This window comes from Neopelma chrysocephalum, unplaced genomic scaffold (genome assembly GCF_003984885.1).
Source record: "Neopelma chrysocephalum unplaced genomic scaffold, ASM398488v2 Primary Assembly neopelma1_147, whole genome shotgun sequence".
Taxonomy (NCBI): domain Eukaryota; kingdom Metazoa; phylum Chordata; class Aves; order Passeriformes; family Pipridae; genus Neopelma; species Neopelma chrysocephalum.
The window spans coordinates 9,107,925-9,123,162 of NW_020897809.1; the positions used below are offsets into that span (position 1 = coordinate 9,107,925).

General features: G+C 34.9%; 1 protein-coding gene across 4 annotated transcripts in view; it reads right to left on the reverse strand.

The window, feature by feature from the left end:
- CUNH3orf67 (chromosome unknown C3orf67 homolog) overlaps positions 1–15,238 on the reverse strand; it is a 72,012-nt gene that overhangs the window by 32,141 nt on the left and 24,633 nt on the right. For all 4 annotated transcript variants that reach the window (XR_003537002.1, XM_027700929.1, XM_027700927.1 and 1 more), the window contains exons 9-13: positions 13,176–13,334; positions 7,681–7,817; positions 6,329–6,527; positions 5,647–5,793; positions 1,312–1,637 (exon numbers count right to left, since the gene is read on the reverse strand). Coding sequence is in view for 3 of the 4 variants with exons in the window: in XM_027700929.1 (XP_027556730.1) it covers positions 1,312–1,637; positions 5,647–5,793; positions 6,329–6,527; positions 7,681–7,817; positions 13,176–13,334 (968 nt within the window). In the remaining variant the exon portion in view is untranslated. The remainder of the gene's footprint in view (positions 1–1,311; positions 1,638–5,646; positions 5,794–6,328; positions 6,528–7,680; positions 7,818–13,175; positions 13,335–15,238) is intronic.

Genomic DNA, 15,238 nt, shown 5'->3' on the forward strand with positions numbered 1-15,238 from the left:
GTCATATAAGTGAAGTAAACTGAGAAACATGTCATGGTTGGACTAAGAATTGTGGTAATTTTGCAAAGATACCTTAAACTGTGCTAAACCAGATAGAATTAAGTTAGCCATCATGGCTTTTCCAAGATCCTCTTTCCTGTATTTCCCAGGCTTGAAATAAAACTGTTTTCCAGTTTACCTCAGTAATGCAAAGTAGAGCACTCTGAATATGAAATGTATCCAAACTATCAATATAAAGCTGACTTCAAGAAGCAACACAAAGTGTATCTGTACAAGGAAGAGGATGAATATGGGCAAAATATGACTGCTAAGTAATTTGTTGGTTCAGTGGCTTCTTTCACATGAAAGAAAGGCTTAACTATGAATTACTAATGCAGTAGACCGAGAAAAACAAACTCTTGATAATTTGTTAGCACGCCTAGATTTGTTTAATGTAATTCTAGCTCTGTAAGCCTAATGCATCTTTAGCTGCAGTGCTGATATTATTTAATGCAGTTAGCATCCAAAGACAATTAATGAAACAAGGGCTGTTCCCTACCACACCTCTGGCACATAATCAAAGAAAAACTTTTAGTTTATGTCAAACCTAAATTTTTTAAAGGAAGACAGGGGTCCTCTGTCTCTCTTGCATCAACCCTCTAGAATGGCCAATAATGTGCCCCAATGTTCTTCTTTTGCTGTAAAAGCAGGAGTACTTGGCTACTGCTTTCTCTTTTTGTGCTTGGCACAGGATCTGTATAGATCTATATAAACATATAAAAAAATGTTTTTTTCTTTTTATTAATTTTATTGCTGAAAGATTCCCACACTGTAAAAGAATTAAAGTTGGTGATGCTGACACAGCTCAGATATAAAGCAGAAATACCAATAATCAAGTGGCATTCAAAAGCTGAAATTTCTTAATTCACTTTCAACAATGTCAGTGAGCAAAAACACTCTCCACTTACAGTTCTAAATGCACAATGAAGTCTTATTTACTGCACTCATAAGCAACCATAATGGAATTGCATCTCACCCAAATCTGTGATGCAGGCTTTTTTTTGAGTAATGATGCACAATTTTCACATCTCTCTGCTAGCACAGGAGCTGACAGAGAGTTGGGTTTCTTTTGTTCACTTTTTACACATGGTACACCTGCAGTTTCACTCCTGTATCCAAGTTAGACACAGCAACCTGACAAAGACAAATCTACCTGTAGGTATACAGGGAAAAGATGATTTATCCTCTGTCTAGCTTGAAGACAGAATCTCATCCTAAGAGTTTTAGGATGAAGACTGCTTTATCAAGAATTACAGGTACAAAGTGGCCTACCTCTTCACTGCTGTCAGTTCCTTGGAAGTTATCTTGTGTTTTCTCATGTACTCTGTTACTGTCTGGCTCCAAATCCAAAGGGAAAACATAACGTTCTGGTGACATATTTGGAGACTTCCCATGAGGAGCTGATCGAGGTCTTGATAAAAATGTGAAAATCTCTTTATTATTCACTTGCTGATCACCTGTTTCACTGCTGTGATGTTCAACAGAGGCATTCTGGGGTGAGTTTAAATTATGGCAGGCTGAATCTTCAGTAGCTCTGAACTGCTCACTCCTATCCAACCGAATACTCTCAGTGAAACTTTCTGGAAACTCCCATTCATCTGAAACACACAATGTTTATTTCAATGTCAAATATGTAAATTGTGTGATACCTTGATCATGCTTATTTTCTGGGGAAGTTGAACAGCAAAGTAAGTTTTTCTAGTACAGAAACATTTTGCTTATCAGATTTATACAGCTGGAAGAGTGACGAGGATGCAATAAAAAAGATCAGGCTGTTTTCAAAGTGCAGCAAGCTTAATCCAAACATTTCTAGATCACAGATCAAAAAGTACACAGGCTTTGGTACATGACATGTAGGCCTGCAATTTGCAAACCTGAAACTATTTAGCTGTCAAGATTTGAGACCTGGAACTGAATTTTATTCTAGGAAAGCATAATTGTATTAAATTTGGCCATTGATCTTTTTCTATAGGCTTTTTTTTTGTGGCTGACATTTAAAAAATAAACACACACTGGTGGAAAGTTCATAATATTACAATCTACTGCTTCTTTATGGCTGAAATTCTACACTTTCTTTTACATCTAGAACTTATGGTTTAAATCTCTATTTCGAATTACCACTCTGATGAAAAATAGTGTGACATAAAAAATGTATGAAGATATCTGTTTCACCAAGTTTCCCTGCATACAGTCACTACTAATCTGACAATTTTAAAACAAATAATAAAGTCCAGAAATGGATTTAAAGATTGAGTGCACCAGATACACATGAAAAGACCATTTTTATATTCTTATTGTTAACTTATATTTTACTGTTTGGAATGATGGTATAGAAAAAGGTGTCATTTTGATTGATTAAAACCAATCTCAAATAGCATCTGAGAAAAGGAGAATTGCTCAAGTATACAATACTCCCTTATCTTCATTAAAGGTAGTGTGGTGTGGATTATTGAAACTTTCTGGCTCCATAAAACAAAGTTATCATCAACCATATTAAAAAAGCCGCAATAAAAAAATACTAAAAATGTAATAATAAAGTAACTCTGCAATAATAAAATGCTTGCCATCACAGATGACAGTAGATTTACTCTGGTATTTTAGTTTTAGTTTTGTTAAAGTTACCACTTCAGGCAGATTCAGTAGCTTGGGGGGTGGGTGTGAAGTCTGAACCACCATAAATGAAGGCAAGAGACAGAAGAATGAGATGCCAGAAGGAACAGCTGTCTTCTTACTGAGTGCTGTGATTTTTCCAGTTTACTGAAGACAGCTAGTAAAGCTACCAAACTCCAGGAATCAGTGAAAAGTACTCGCCACATTTTTCAAAACAACAACAAAATCTTCAAAACTTACCCGGCTAAGAAAATGTTTGTATTTTTTCCTCTCTTAGCACTCTGCAGCCTTCTGACCAGTCTGGCACCCACTATTCCACATTTTAGTGTAGATATATTTTACTAGGTTTCAATGGCAGTGGCTTGATTAAGATCAAGTGTATAACACACACTTCTTTAGTATTCAGAAGGTCTTTTCCCTGTCATGAAATTAGATTTGACAAGTATCTTGCTGCCTTTGCAGTTTTCAAACACCCACAGCTCAGACCACTGTAACAAGCCCTCTAACGTGTGGTTACATGTTTAGTGTACAACCCACTTCATGAGAATTCGCTAATTCTTATGCACAAAGGACTGTGAATGAGTAGAGGAGTGGCTTAATTTTTATTTTGGCCTACTGACTTAATAACAACCAACTTCCCTAACTGCAGTCTCAACTGTTCTATTCTCATTCTAGAATAACTTCTAATGCTGTTTATTTGCAGACAGCGTTACAGATAAAATTTTGTAATGAATTCTGAAGCAAAAAAAAGGTGATAAATCACTCACTCTTTGAGATTTTAAGTCAATTTTAAATGAAGTTTCAAAACATGGAAAAGAAAGCTTAAGTGACAGTTTTTGTCAAGTGTTTAGAGAACAGGAGGCAAAGAACACTCCCGACTCTGCCTCAGACATCCAAAAACTTCTTACGTATCACTTTACTCAACATAGTGAGTAATGTCTTGCCCAAATAAAAAGTATTCCAGAAATATAAAGAACTACTTAAAAAGACTTAGTATCTGGATAATATTTAGCCTGAATATTCTGCCTTTTCAGTCTAAGCCTCCCTGATAAGGACAACATTCATTTCCAGAGATGTTGAAGAAATATACTTGAGTTAGGAATAAGTTAAATGTAAATATTAGTTTGCATAATACAGTACTTATTCTTAATGAAATATGAGGGGGAAGACAGAAAAGTCTGTAAGGCTTTAAGATGACATTTTATGGTGTTTACAGAGTTCAGCAACTTCTGTGACTTCTTGTATAGTCTACAGGGAGTTTTGGACCAAACAAAATCCCATTACCTCTCCAACAAAACTCTACCACAATTTCTTTTTAACTCAGCATTTCCATGTCAACTGTAACAAATAATTTGGAGTACCTTCCTAGCAAAATATGCAAACTACTATGTAATCACAACATTGCAGCAAACAACATAAATGCAAGAATGATCACCTTAACATCTAATTAGCTCTTCTACATAGTCAGACTTACGCTAAAGCTTCTAATTGCAGCCTAACATTTTAATGAAGGTTTCAGCATTGAATAAATAAGATTGGCATAAACAATGTTCACTCATTTTATTTTTTTCCCCTTGGTTAAAAACAATTTACCTTGGTAAAGGTACAGCACACCTGCTACAGAAGACATGCTGATTTGAGGTTATAATAAATCTAAGAGACATTATTATAAATAGCAATGCCTAATCCCTAAGGTAATAAGAACAATCACGTATGAAAGCTTCCCTAGCCCCAACAAGTTTAAATTAATATTTACTCAAGCTAATGGCAGAACAAGTGTAGTGCTGCTCCAAGATCTCCACAGGCTATGGCTGCACAGGGTTCAAGAATATTAAATGCCTGATGACAAGAGTAGTCTATGATGGATTCTTGTTGATACAAATTGCTTTGACCACAGTGTAAAAGAGGAGCCAGAAACCATGGAAGCTTGTACTTGCTTGGGGAATGTGGTCTTGTTCCAAGGACTTGTCATAGGTTTATGTACATTTACGCTTTGTCAGAAATGTCAGGACTATGATTCTGGCTGAGTCATCACCACTGAGCCAGACTTGTGGTTGTTCACTTTGGGGTAAGATCAGTTGGGAGTTTCCTCACTAGAAGATCTATCTTGAGCATTATGGGGTTGCAATCTTGACAACGCATGAAATACAGCTATAACTCAAGTTATCACAGAAATCATAATTTCTTTGCTTTTATTAGAAAGGTATTTGTTTTTAAAATGTGAGTGCAAATAGATTCAATACTACAGGATAAAGAAATCATTAAGTTATCTACAAACAATTAGATAACTTCATGTACTGAAAGTACTGAAAAGAAATTGAAATCTGCAAACTGAGCTACAAGTGACAGGCAATGAAAATACAGGGAAAGAAGTTTGTAGAATTGTACCACTTTTCAAATTGGTGGCTATGCCTTTTAATAGAAAGTAACACTATTTTTTCATAGAGACAAGGGCTACTTTTGCCACAAGAAAGCACTTCCCAGACACAGGTAGAGCAAGTTGATTGACGCTGTATAACAAAAAAATATCCACACCTTTTGGTAGACAACCCAAAACATAAGCTGAGGTGACTTTCTGTGAATAAGAACAAAATATAATTCACCACTGAACTTTATAAACAAACAAATCCTCCTGAGATTACATAGGTACCATAGTTAATATTCTAAACTCTTATTTGTGACAAGTAAAATTTCATGTTTGGAATCTTCAGTGTTAAATTTATTAGAGATTTGAAGAATAAATTATTTTTAGTTCTTTTCCTTTAATTATGAGAGCACAGAACGTTTCTTTTTATATTCATTCACTGCTTAATCCCGCAAATCTTTATCAATGCTCAAAAGCAATTCTGTTGCAGGGTGTTTGATTTCTGTAATCCCCCACAACACAGACATTTATATTTTATGTGAACTGCTTCTGGGTCCTTTGAAATTTACAACAGATAGTCCCTCACACCACATAGAAATGAAATGTAAAATAATATAAAATGAGCGTCATACCACTGGTTATCTCCCATGTGTTTTTAGCTGCATTTTTTAGAGATAATCTTTTATGACTGTTCTTCTCTGGTGATGGTACTTGTGGTGAGGTGAGCTGAAAATCTGCTTCTCCACTCACAGATGTTTTCTCAGTCTGAATTTCAGGGTCTGAAATGCAATGCAGAAGCTTATGAAATGCCTGTGAACATTCACATTGTGTGCATAATGGAGCACTATACTGGGATACAAACATCTTCCAAATAGCATGGGAGTCTTGTAGGGCAGCAGGAATATGACAGTCACAAGGAATAAAAATTTAATAATAGGTATGGAAGATGGGCAAGCCATAGAAGTTATAAAAAAACATGCTTGCAAAAGTCTGCAAAATAATCAAGAGCTGCTGCAGCAGCTCAGTTGTTTGCACAGCATGAGGGAAAGCGGAGTATGTGCATAAACTGTGGCTACTGCCAGCAGGGGCTGACCCCTGGCTCAAACACAATACGAATACCTGCAGAGAAAATGAGCATTTATTCAAGCTCATACAAGAGAATAGGCCATGATTTAATAAATGTGTCTTCAGTAATTAATAAGGCAGATAAGGGATTAGAAAAACAAAGAATTAAGTCTTACATTCCAAAGGCAGAACAACACACAAATTTTGGCAGTTTGAAAACTCTACATATTCTTTGCTTTATACTCTTACCATTTTGACATGTATCTTCAGTTGTTTGGTGAGTATTTCTTTTGCCTCCTTGATCTAAATAATCATTGCATGATGATAACGATAGCTCTAATCTCTTAATGTCTTGTATGGATTCAGCTGGCATTCCTGAATTTTGAAGTTGGCATGATCTATTATTTTTGTTACCCGAGGTCTTTGTTACCTTGAAAGACATTATTTTCTTGATAAAAGACAAAAAATGTAACAGCTTTCAAAATACTCCAAAGTAAATACACATTTTGAATTACGCTTATTTTTTCAAATAAATATTTCCAAATCTTTTTTTTAATTACTATCTTTTCAGGAAACTTCCTGGTAGGTGTGATTCAGTGTGGTATGCTCAATTTTTACAGCCTAGTAACAGGCAGGGATTTTTTTTCACTGAGTGAATGGAAAACAAGGCAAAGAAAAGTGAAAAAAAATTAAAATTCACTATCAGAATAAAAAGAATAAAACTCGTAGTTATTCTAGACTTCAAAAGTCTTTTCTTTTGGGGAGAAAGGAATCTCATTTTACATCTTAGCTTTCAACTGACTTCCTACAGAAGTGGATTCTTTAGTCACCGTGTTAAACTGGGAATTGTAGTCCTGAGGAGATTCCAAAAACCTGCATATTGTTTGCTGACAGACTGAGAGCAGGGGTTTTCCCTGGCATTGGAATTGGCAGCATCACATGAGCTACTGTATGGCTGACTATCAGAGCATACTGAAATGCAGTTTCTGCTCTGTACAACAGCTCTCATCATAAGGGAAAATATTTACACACACTAATTTCAGCAGTCTAGAACAAAAAAATTCAGAAAGATGAGAATGATAAGAAATCACAGTAATTAGGGTAGAACGAGAATTCTTTAGGCATGATGCTCAAGTTAAATCAGCCTGTTTCAGTCACGTTTTGTCGTCTTTGAAAGTTCTGAGTTCCACAACTCCCTGTGACCCTGTTCTGGTACTGAACCACTTTATATCATTATATTTATCATTATGTTTGGTCAGAGACCCCCTGCAATTAGGGCTTTCTGCCTCTTGGTCTTTCATGGCACCTCTCAGAAGAGGCCTGGCTTCTCTATAGCCCTGCATTAATTGAAAATAGTAACCAGATTCTCCCTTAGCCTTCTGTCCCGGGGGAGGAACTAATCCATGCCCTGTGCTGTAGCCACCCAAGCATTTTCCTTGCTCCCCACAGGATGTTACAGGATCTCTGGCACTGGGGTCCATGACCTAACACAGTATTCCAGGGACAGCCTCTGAAACAAACCTTTAGCATAATTCCTCTGCTTGTCAATCTTTTCCTTTGCTAAAGTGCCAGTAGTGTTGTAGGAATTTAAACCTTCTTACCTCTCCAGGTACCTTTGTACTGACTCTCCTGTTTGAAGATGGAGGTGGCCCAAGGATTTTTGATCCAAATGCAATATGTGATACATCCTGAGTTTTAGTGCTGCGTATGTTGCCTTGTCCTCTATTAACCAAGCTACCTAAGTTAAGAAAAATAACAGTTAAAAAAATTACAGTACTTACAAACAATAAAAAGCAGTATTTTTCAAATCAACTAAAAGAATTATGAATACTACATATACCTAAAAACTATGTTTCTTTAAAGCACAATCCCTAGAAATATAGGAATAGCAAACGTCCATTTTATAAAAGTGTGTCAACATACAAGCAAGAAACTTCTGGTCTATTATAGAGAAATATTTCTAATCCCCTTGCTTTAAAGATTTATTTAAAAGGGGGATATTTATAAAAAAAAATTGGTTTGCATGATTTCTTTAGAACTTCAATGAAAACCTAACTTCTGACAGGAAGAAAAAAGAACTCTAATTAATAAATAACAGAATAAATAAATAATAACACAAAAAACCTGAGGCAAGGCTGTCAAGGTATCAGTCACAGATAAGAGAACTATTTACTCTTTACTATATAGCTTGCTTTTTGAAATTACTGAATTTACTGTATTGCCAGGGCTGAGCCCTAATATTGCAAACACACTCTATTGCTGGTAAAATGTTCTGCCCCTTTTACTATTTATTTTTTTACTGTTTAAAGTGTAGATTTATTCATATAATTCTTTTCAAGCACAGAAATTGCCAACCAGTCTGCAAGACAAGCAAAAAGTAAACATGGAATGCAGGTGAATGTTCTGAAAAAATTTAAAAAGAAAGGACAGGAAAATGAGTATGTATTAATTTTATCATCAGGGTTGCAGAATTGCATGTACTATCTATTTTCCTCTTTTTTAATTCTCCAAGATTGTCAGTGAATTCTCCTTTCCAGACCTGATAAAAACAGTATCTTCACATTAATTTATATTTAATACTTAAACCGTCCAAAGATATTTTCTTGCTACAACTTCAGTGTTAAATTGCTATCTCACTTTAGAGATCTGACACCTTCATAAAGCAACTAAGTAGAAATAAAACAGTTTGTCGATTCCCCTAAGCATTTTTCATAACCTTATTTCAAGATCAGCTTTATTTACAGTGTCATCAAGGAAATGAAAAACAGATCATGCATTAGCCCCCAAATACCATAATTTACTGTACTAATAAGCACAAAAGAAGCCACCTTCTGCCACTACCTTCCCCCCTTTTTTCCTAATGTGACATTTGGTTGCTGCTAACAGCTGCCATTTCACAAGATTAGACGACCTGTTTTGGTTTAACATCAATTTCTTTAATTTGCTGACTACCTTGGGATGTTGTTAGCTCCAATTAGAAAAGTTGATTTGCATTAATATCTCTCTTTATGAACATATTAATTGACTGCAATTAATTACCTACATGTACACATAACAGTGTGTTGATGACATAATGAAATAATATGTGTAATTAAAAGTGGATGATACTAAAAATAATTTGGGCTTTTGATTATCAAACAAACAAAAAGTTTAATGGATAAAAAGAACATTTTCCAATTAAAATGTACTTAAACATACAAAGCTTCCATTTTCAAGGAGGCCAGCTTCTGAAATTTGAAAAGCATGTCTGGAGGCACACATGCTATGTTCATAAGATGGGGTTAAAAAAAAGATTAGACCTTAAACTGAAGGCATTTAGTTTTCATGCAGCTGAGGGATGTTATCATTAATTACTTTCCTATATATTCCTAAGGTCTATATGTCTTTGTAGCCTTGATGGTAAAACTTGAGTCTTATTTTAAAGAAACAGTCATTTTTCTGTTTAGATACATCATTCACACTATTGTACTCATCTAAATTTTACAGCCCCTTGTATTTTGACAATCAAGTCGAGAAGTATTTATTTTTGAATACAGCCTCTGAGACTCTGGATTCCACAGTTTGCTACTTCAAAGGCAAATTTATAATCCAACTTTACAAGGGAACTTTGGCTGGACTACTTGTAGGGCAATAATACTTTAAAAGTATTATTTCCCCTTTAATATTAAAAAACTGGTACTTGCTCGAAAAAAGAAGCTGAATATAACTTAAACAAGTAAATGTATGAAGGGTCTTACTCTAAGCAAAAATGTAAAACTCCTATTATTCATTTCAGCTGCTACAGGACAAAGATTGCCTTTATTAATGAGGTACACTGAGAGAGAACAAAAGTTTACTTGAAAAAGCACCAGCATGGGAGCTTAGTGTGGAGGATGAAATATTTATGAGTTGTTTTTTTCATATTCTGGTAAAAGCAGAAGAAAAGAAGTTTAAAAAGTGTTTTTTAAAAACCTTTGATATTATCAAGGTTGTTCTCAAAGTTTATTTTTCCTTAGAGTTTCATTAGGTGATATAGTATTGAATTTAAACGGTTGTTATCATTCTCTGTAATCTTATTTCTTTGGTCAATACTTTGCACATGTATTTCCAGAGCATTTTAACAGAAATGGTGGAAATGATTATTCCCTGAATTCAAATACTAAAGATGAGAATCCTCGGGAGTGAGAAAGTACTAAGCCCAGCGGGATAAAAATGTATCTTCTTTACTTACAGCACCACTACTAACAATGCCTACACTGATGAAGATGTGTTGGAAATGGGTTCTTTATCTAATTTGCTTGTTCAGACCCACTTCTAAACTACTTCAGTCCAACTTCCTTCTCAAAAGATGTTCTACCACCCTGTTTTGGTATAATCATATGACTCATAGAAGGTGGTACAGATTAAGAGGAAAATGAAATACTTCAATAAGACATTACAACTATTATATGGTCTAAGCCAAAGATCTAGCTGTGTGTCTTGTTCAGAAGCCAATAATAACGTAACAAAAGAGGAGAGGAAAGAGGGTGTCTATAGAGAGAGATTTCACCTGTGCATTTTTCTAAGTTCTAGCAGAACGAAGTTTATGTACTTCTCAATTTTAAGTTGAAAGTAACAATCAATCCAACATTTTAAGAAGAGTGAAACTATCAGTTCTCCACGAAAGACATGAATCAGAGCATTCATTAAAATCCATTATAACTCTCATTTTTAAGAAGTGTTTGCAAACATTCTAGATATTTACTGTTGCAAATGGATCTACAGAATAACTTAAAAAAAAAGAGTACAGGTCAGTTATGCATGCATCCAACTGGATTTACAAAAATAGTAATAACCTGGGAGTAAGCAAATTACATTTTTGATATGTTTAGAATTCTAATCAATGAAATTTAGTGAAATACTAGTGAAAAATATGGGTTTTTTTCTACATCGATTTATTTCCTCATTGGAATTGTAGCTGATGTCTTCAAAACTCAAAAAACTGATTAAAAAACCCCCTGACTTTGTTCAGTTAGCAAAGAAACTTCTCAATAGCTGTAAATTTTATTTAATTCTTTACATGTTTATGTTAAGACCATTACTGGTTATGAATAATTTTACAACTGCAGAGTTCCAATAACGAACACAAACAATCTATGTCTCTCTCTACTGCTGTTCTTCAACGATGATCTATCTCATTACAAAATTGTTTTAAAAAGATAATCAGTATTTTGAATCAAAACAATAAGGACTGTAAAGACATTTGCCTTAGTGAAATTCTGCTGTTGACTTCACTGCAGGTAGGAAACAATACACAGTTTTAAAGCAAAACAGTAGCTTTAGTAAAAATTTTAGTGTAAATTTAGTGTAAATTCTCTGGCCCAAGTCTATTTAAACAATTTCAAATCTTGGCATTTACATCTCCAGTTCAGTTTCTACCAAATCTTGGCTTACAAATCTTATGCAGACAGACATGCCAACTTAAACATAAACCCACAGGAAGTGCTAGTCTAGAACAGGCCAATAATCTCTCTTAAAATCCAGTTTCAAACCAAGGCCAAACCCAAATGCTTCAGAAATGCCCCAAGACGATTTCAGTAGAGATGTATGAAATCATCTGCCTTCAACACTGTTCTTAGAGTAAGGGTGGAAAAAATTGGAAGTATAAGATTAAATTTTCCCTTCACATTTTTACTGGTGCTAAATACATTTCTTACCCCTATAAATGGCCAATTGATTTTGGAATCATACAAATTTCTTTACCAGCTTCTTGTAGCAGTGGATTCCATATTTTAATCATATTCTGTGTAACAGGGCATTTTCTCTTGGTTTTGTGCCATGAGATAGGAAAAACAGCTTTTATTGAACTTTCTTTGTACTTCAGCTTATCTTCACATGAGAATTTTTCATTCATTCTGCTTCTCCCTGAATCACTTCTTGGTCTGTAAAATCTTTTCTGAGATGGTTTAACCGATTATGTATAAAGTATTTCAGATAATAATGCAAAACTGATTTAAAGGTTTGATACCTTTTTCATTTCATATGTATTTGAATTTCCTGCTACTATCTTAGTTTTTTAAAAAATATTAAAATCTGAAAATTCTACTGAGCTGTATCTATGGTGATGATAACCTTCCTTCCTTGAGTCATTTAATTTTGATACTTCAAAGCTTAACTGCAGTTAACATTCCTCCCCAATGTACAATCCTTTGCATTTAGCAAAGCTACATTTTACAGGGTATCATGTTACACATTTACCCAGTACAGTGGTCCCTAGACCATAATTTTTCAACATGGTGGCCACAAGAAATAAAACCCGTAAACTGAAACCTTACTTCACAGACTATGATGTTTCCTGCATGTTACCTGGTCTGTGCTGTTTTTCATGAAAAAGCACATAAGGGATTGCCCATCTCACAAGTTTAAAACTCTCTGAAGTCCCACTCTTTATTAAACTAGTATCTGTATCACATCACAGTTTTTATCCCATGTAATTCACATCTCTGTTGAGATTATTCATAACTATAACAAACAATACAGAGCCTAGAAAAAACCCCACTTCTGAGGTCTCCTGTTGATAGCCTTCAGCTGGAACAATAATTTAAATTTAATCCTCTCTTTTCTTTCTCTTACTTTTTACCCAAGTCAATAGTTTGTATTAGCACACGACTGCCCAACTTCTTTAATAAATCTCTTCTATGCAATGCTGCCAAAATCTGAATTATATGGTTTATTATCTTGTAGCTTACGGAAACATTCAAATAATTCCGAGACACCAATAATACAAGATCTCCTATTTCAGAGTATAAGCTGAGGAGACTGCATGGTCATATTGTCAGATGAGTGTCATTTATGTGAACAGAGTTCAAAAAGAAGTGTACCAACTTCACTGTACAATGCTTCAATGTACATTCAGATGACATATCTCAAATACTATTATAAACCCCACACCTGAACTAGAATTGTTCAGAATGAACATAGATCTCAAAGTACAAAACAGTCTACGTGCTCATGGCACTGCAGCTCTGCAGGAGCTGTAACGTTTTATTTTAAGACACTGGAACTTTTACAAAAACATCCATTATTTGTACACATACTGTATAGATCATATTCACAGTATTTTAACACAACAGAATACCTGTTTCTTGCACTGGATATTCCCTACATTTTATTTCTGGCTTGTGAATTTTTGTTAGGTTCAGCAGTTGAGTAACTTGTGGCACATCTCTATTTAGCTGGCAGGTTCGAGGAATAACATCTGTGGGATCACGTGGCACAAGTGGAACAACACGTGTAACTAGAATCAAAAAATGGGCTTTACTTCACTCACATGACATTATGGAATTAAATTCAACTCACATTATTTGGTAGATTACATATACTTTAGTTCATATGGCTACAACAATTTAATAGACCATAGTAATTTGAAAAATTTGCTGTAATTGTTCATTTTTAAGACAATAAGCATGTAAATTTTAGAATTATATTGTGTAAATTTTTAGGTCAAAAATTTTGAAATGCAGTTAAAGTAATATACACTAGTGGCTGGAAAAAAACCCAACTTCTTTGAAATCAACTTCTTTGATTTCTCAAGCGCACAAGCAAAACAGAACCACAAAACACATTTTTAAAAATTTTTATTACAACTCAGCTTTAATTGTAATACTGATATAGTGATTTTTATATAAAATGAACACCTGAAAAAGGCATTTATACCAGTGTTACTGAAGTAGCAAAAGGAGAAGTCCCATATATGCAAATAAAGAATTTCACAAACTTTAATTTCAAAATTTGGACACCATTACACTTCCATGATAAACTAAAAAGCTGTCAGCCTATCTATTCTTGTGACCAGGCACTAGTAGAATGTGATCTATCTCTGCTTTCCCTTTGATAACCAATATACACCGAGTTATAAAAGCTATTCTCTTTGAAGAAAGGAATCCATGTCAGAACCATGCCTGATGTTACAATGCAAATTCCTTCCAAACTTTAGAAGATTTGAATATAGTAAGAAAATTAATATTAGCCCATTTTCCAAGGATAAGAAGAGGAAAACATAACCCAAAACCCAAACTTGAATAATGGTCGAGTATTGAGATACTAATAAAAAAATTCAAGTGTTCCATGTTGTGCTTCAGTAGTGGATGTATTCTTTCAACCATTTTTTTTGCCAAGCCAGTACATTATTTATCACTGTTGGACAATACTTAGTGATAAAAACCCCATACAGAACTTTGGGATTACTATGGAAACCAGAAACTAGGTATAGATCAAGCTTGTATACCTCAGTATCATGGGGCAGAGAAGATGAATTATTTCTTCTTCTATCTCAATGATCTCATACAGAAATAATTTTTTAGTATAAGCGGTTTCTCCTTTGCATTTGCTATCATTTCAAGAGTACAAAGCATACTAAAAACTTGCTGCTTAAAAAGAGTAACACACTCACTGCACTTTGAAACCATTGCTTCAGCCACAAGGAGGTTGAAGCAAAGAACTCGACCCTTGTCCTGGTTTCTGTCGAGATAGAGTTAATTTTCTTCCTAGTAGCTGGTACAGTGCTGTGGTTTGGATTTGGGATGAGAAGTGTTAGTAACATATTGATGTTTTAGTTGTTGCTCATCAGTGTTTACACTAAGACAAGGAGACAAGGACTTCTCAGCTTCCCATGCTGCCCTGCCAGCGAGGAGGCTGGGAGTGCACAAGGAGCTGGGAGGGGACACAGCAGGAACAGCTGACCCCAAATGACCCAAGGGATACTCCAGACCATATGGCAATGTGCTCAACATATCAGCTATAGGGAAAGCTGACTGAGGGGGCTGCTGCTGGTGAACAATTGTTTTTCATTTGCATAATTTGTTTTTCTTGGGATTTATTTTTCTTCCCCCCCCCCTTTTCATTACTATTTATTATTGTAATACTTCAATTATTAAACTGTTTGTATCTCAACCCATGAGTTTTTCTACTTTTACCCTTCCACTTCTCGACCTCATCCCACAGGGGGCAAGTGAGTGAGCAGCTGTGTGGTGTTTAGTTGATGGCTGGGGCTAAAGCATGACACCTCTCATTACAAATCGCAGTCATTGCATTCAGTGGAGTTCAACTAACTGGTCCAATCATCTGAGAGGGCAAAAGCTTTATCAAATAGTGATTGTTATCTGAAACTTAATTTAATAACAAAAAAGCCCTTACTGTTGT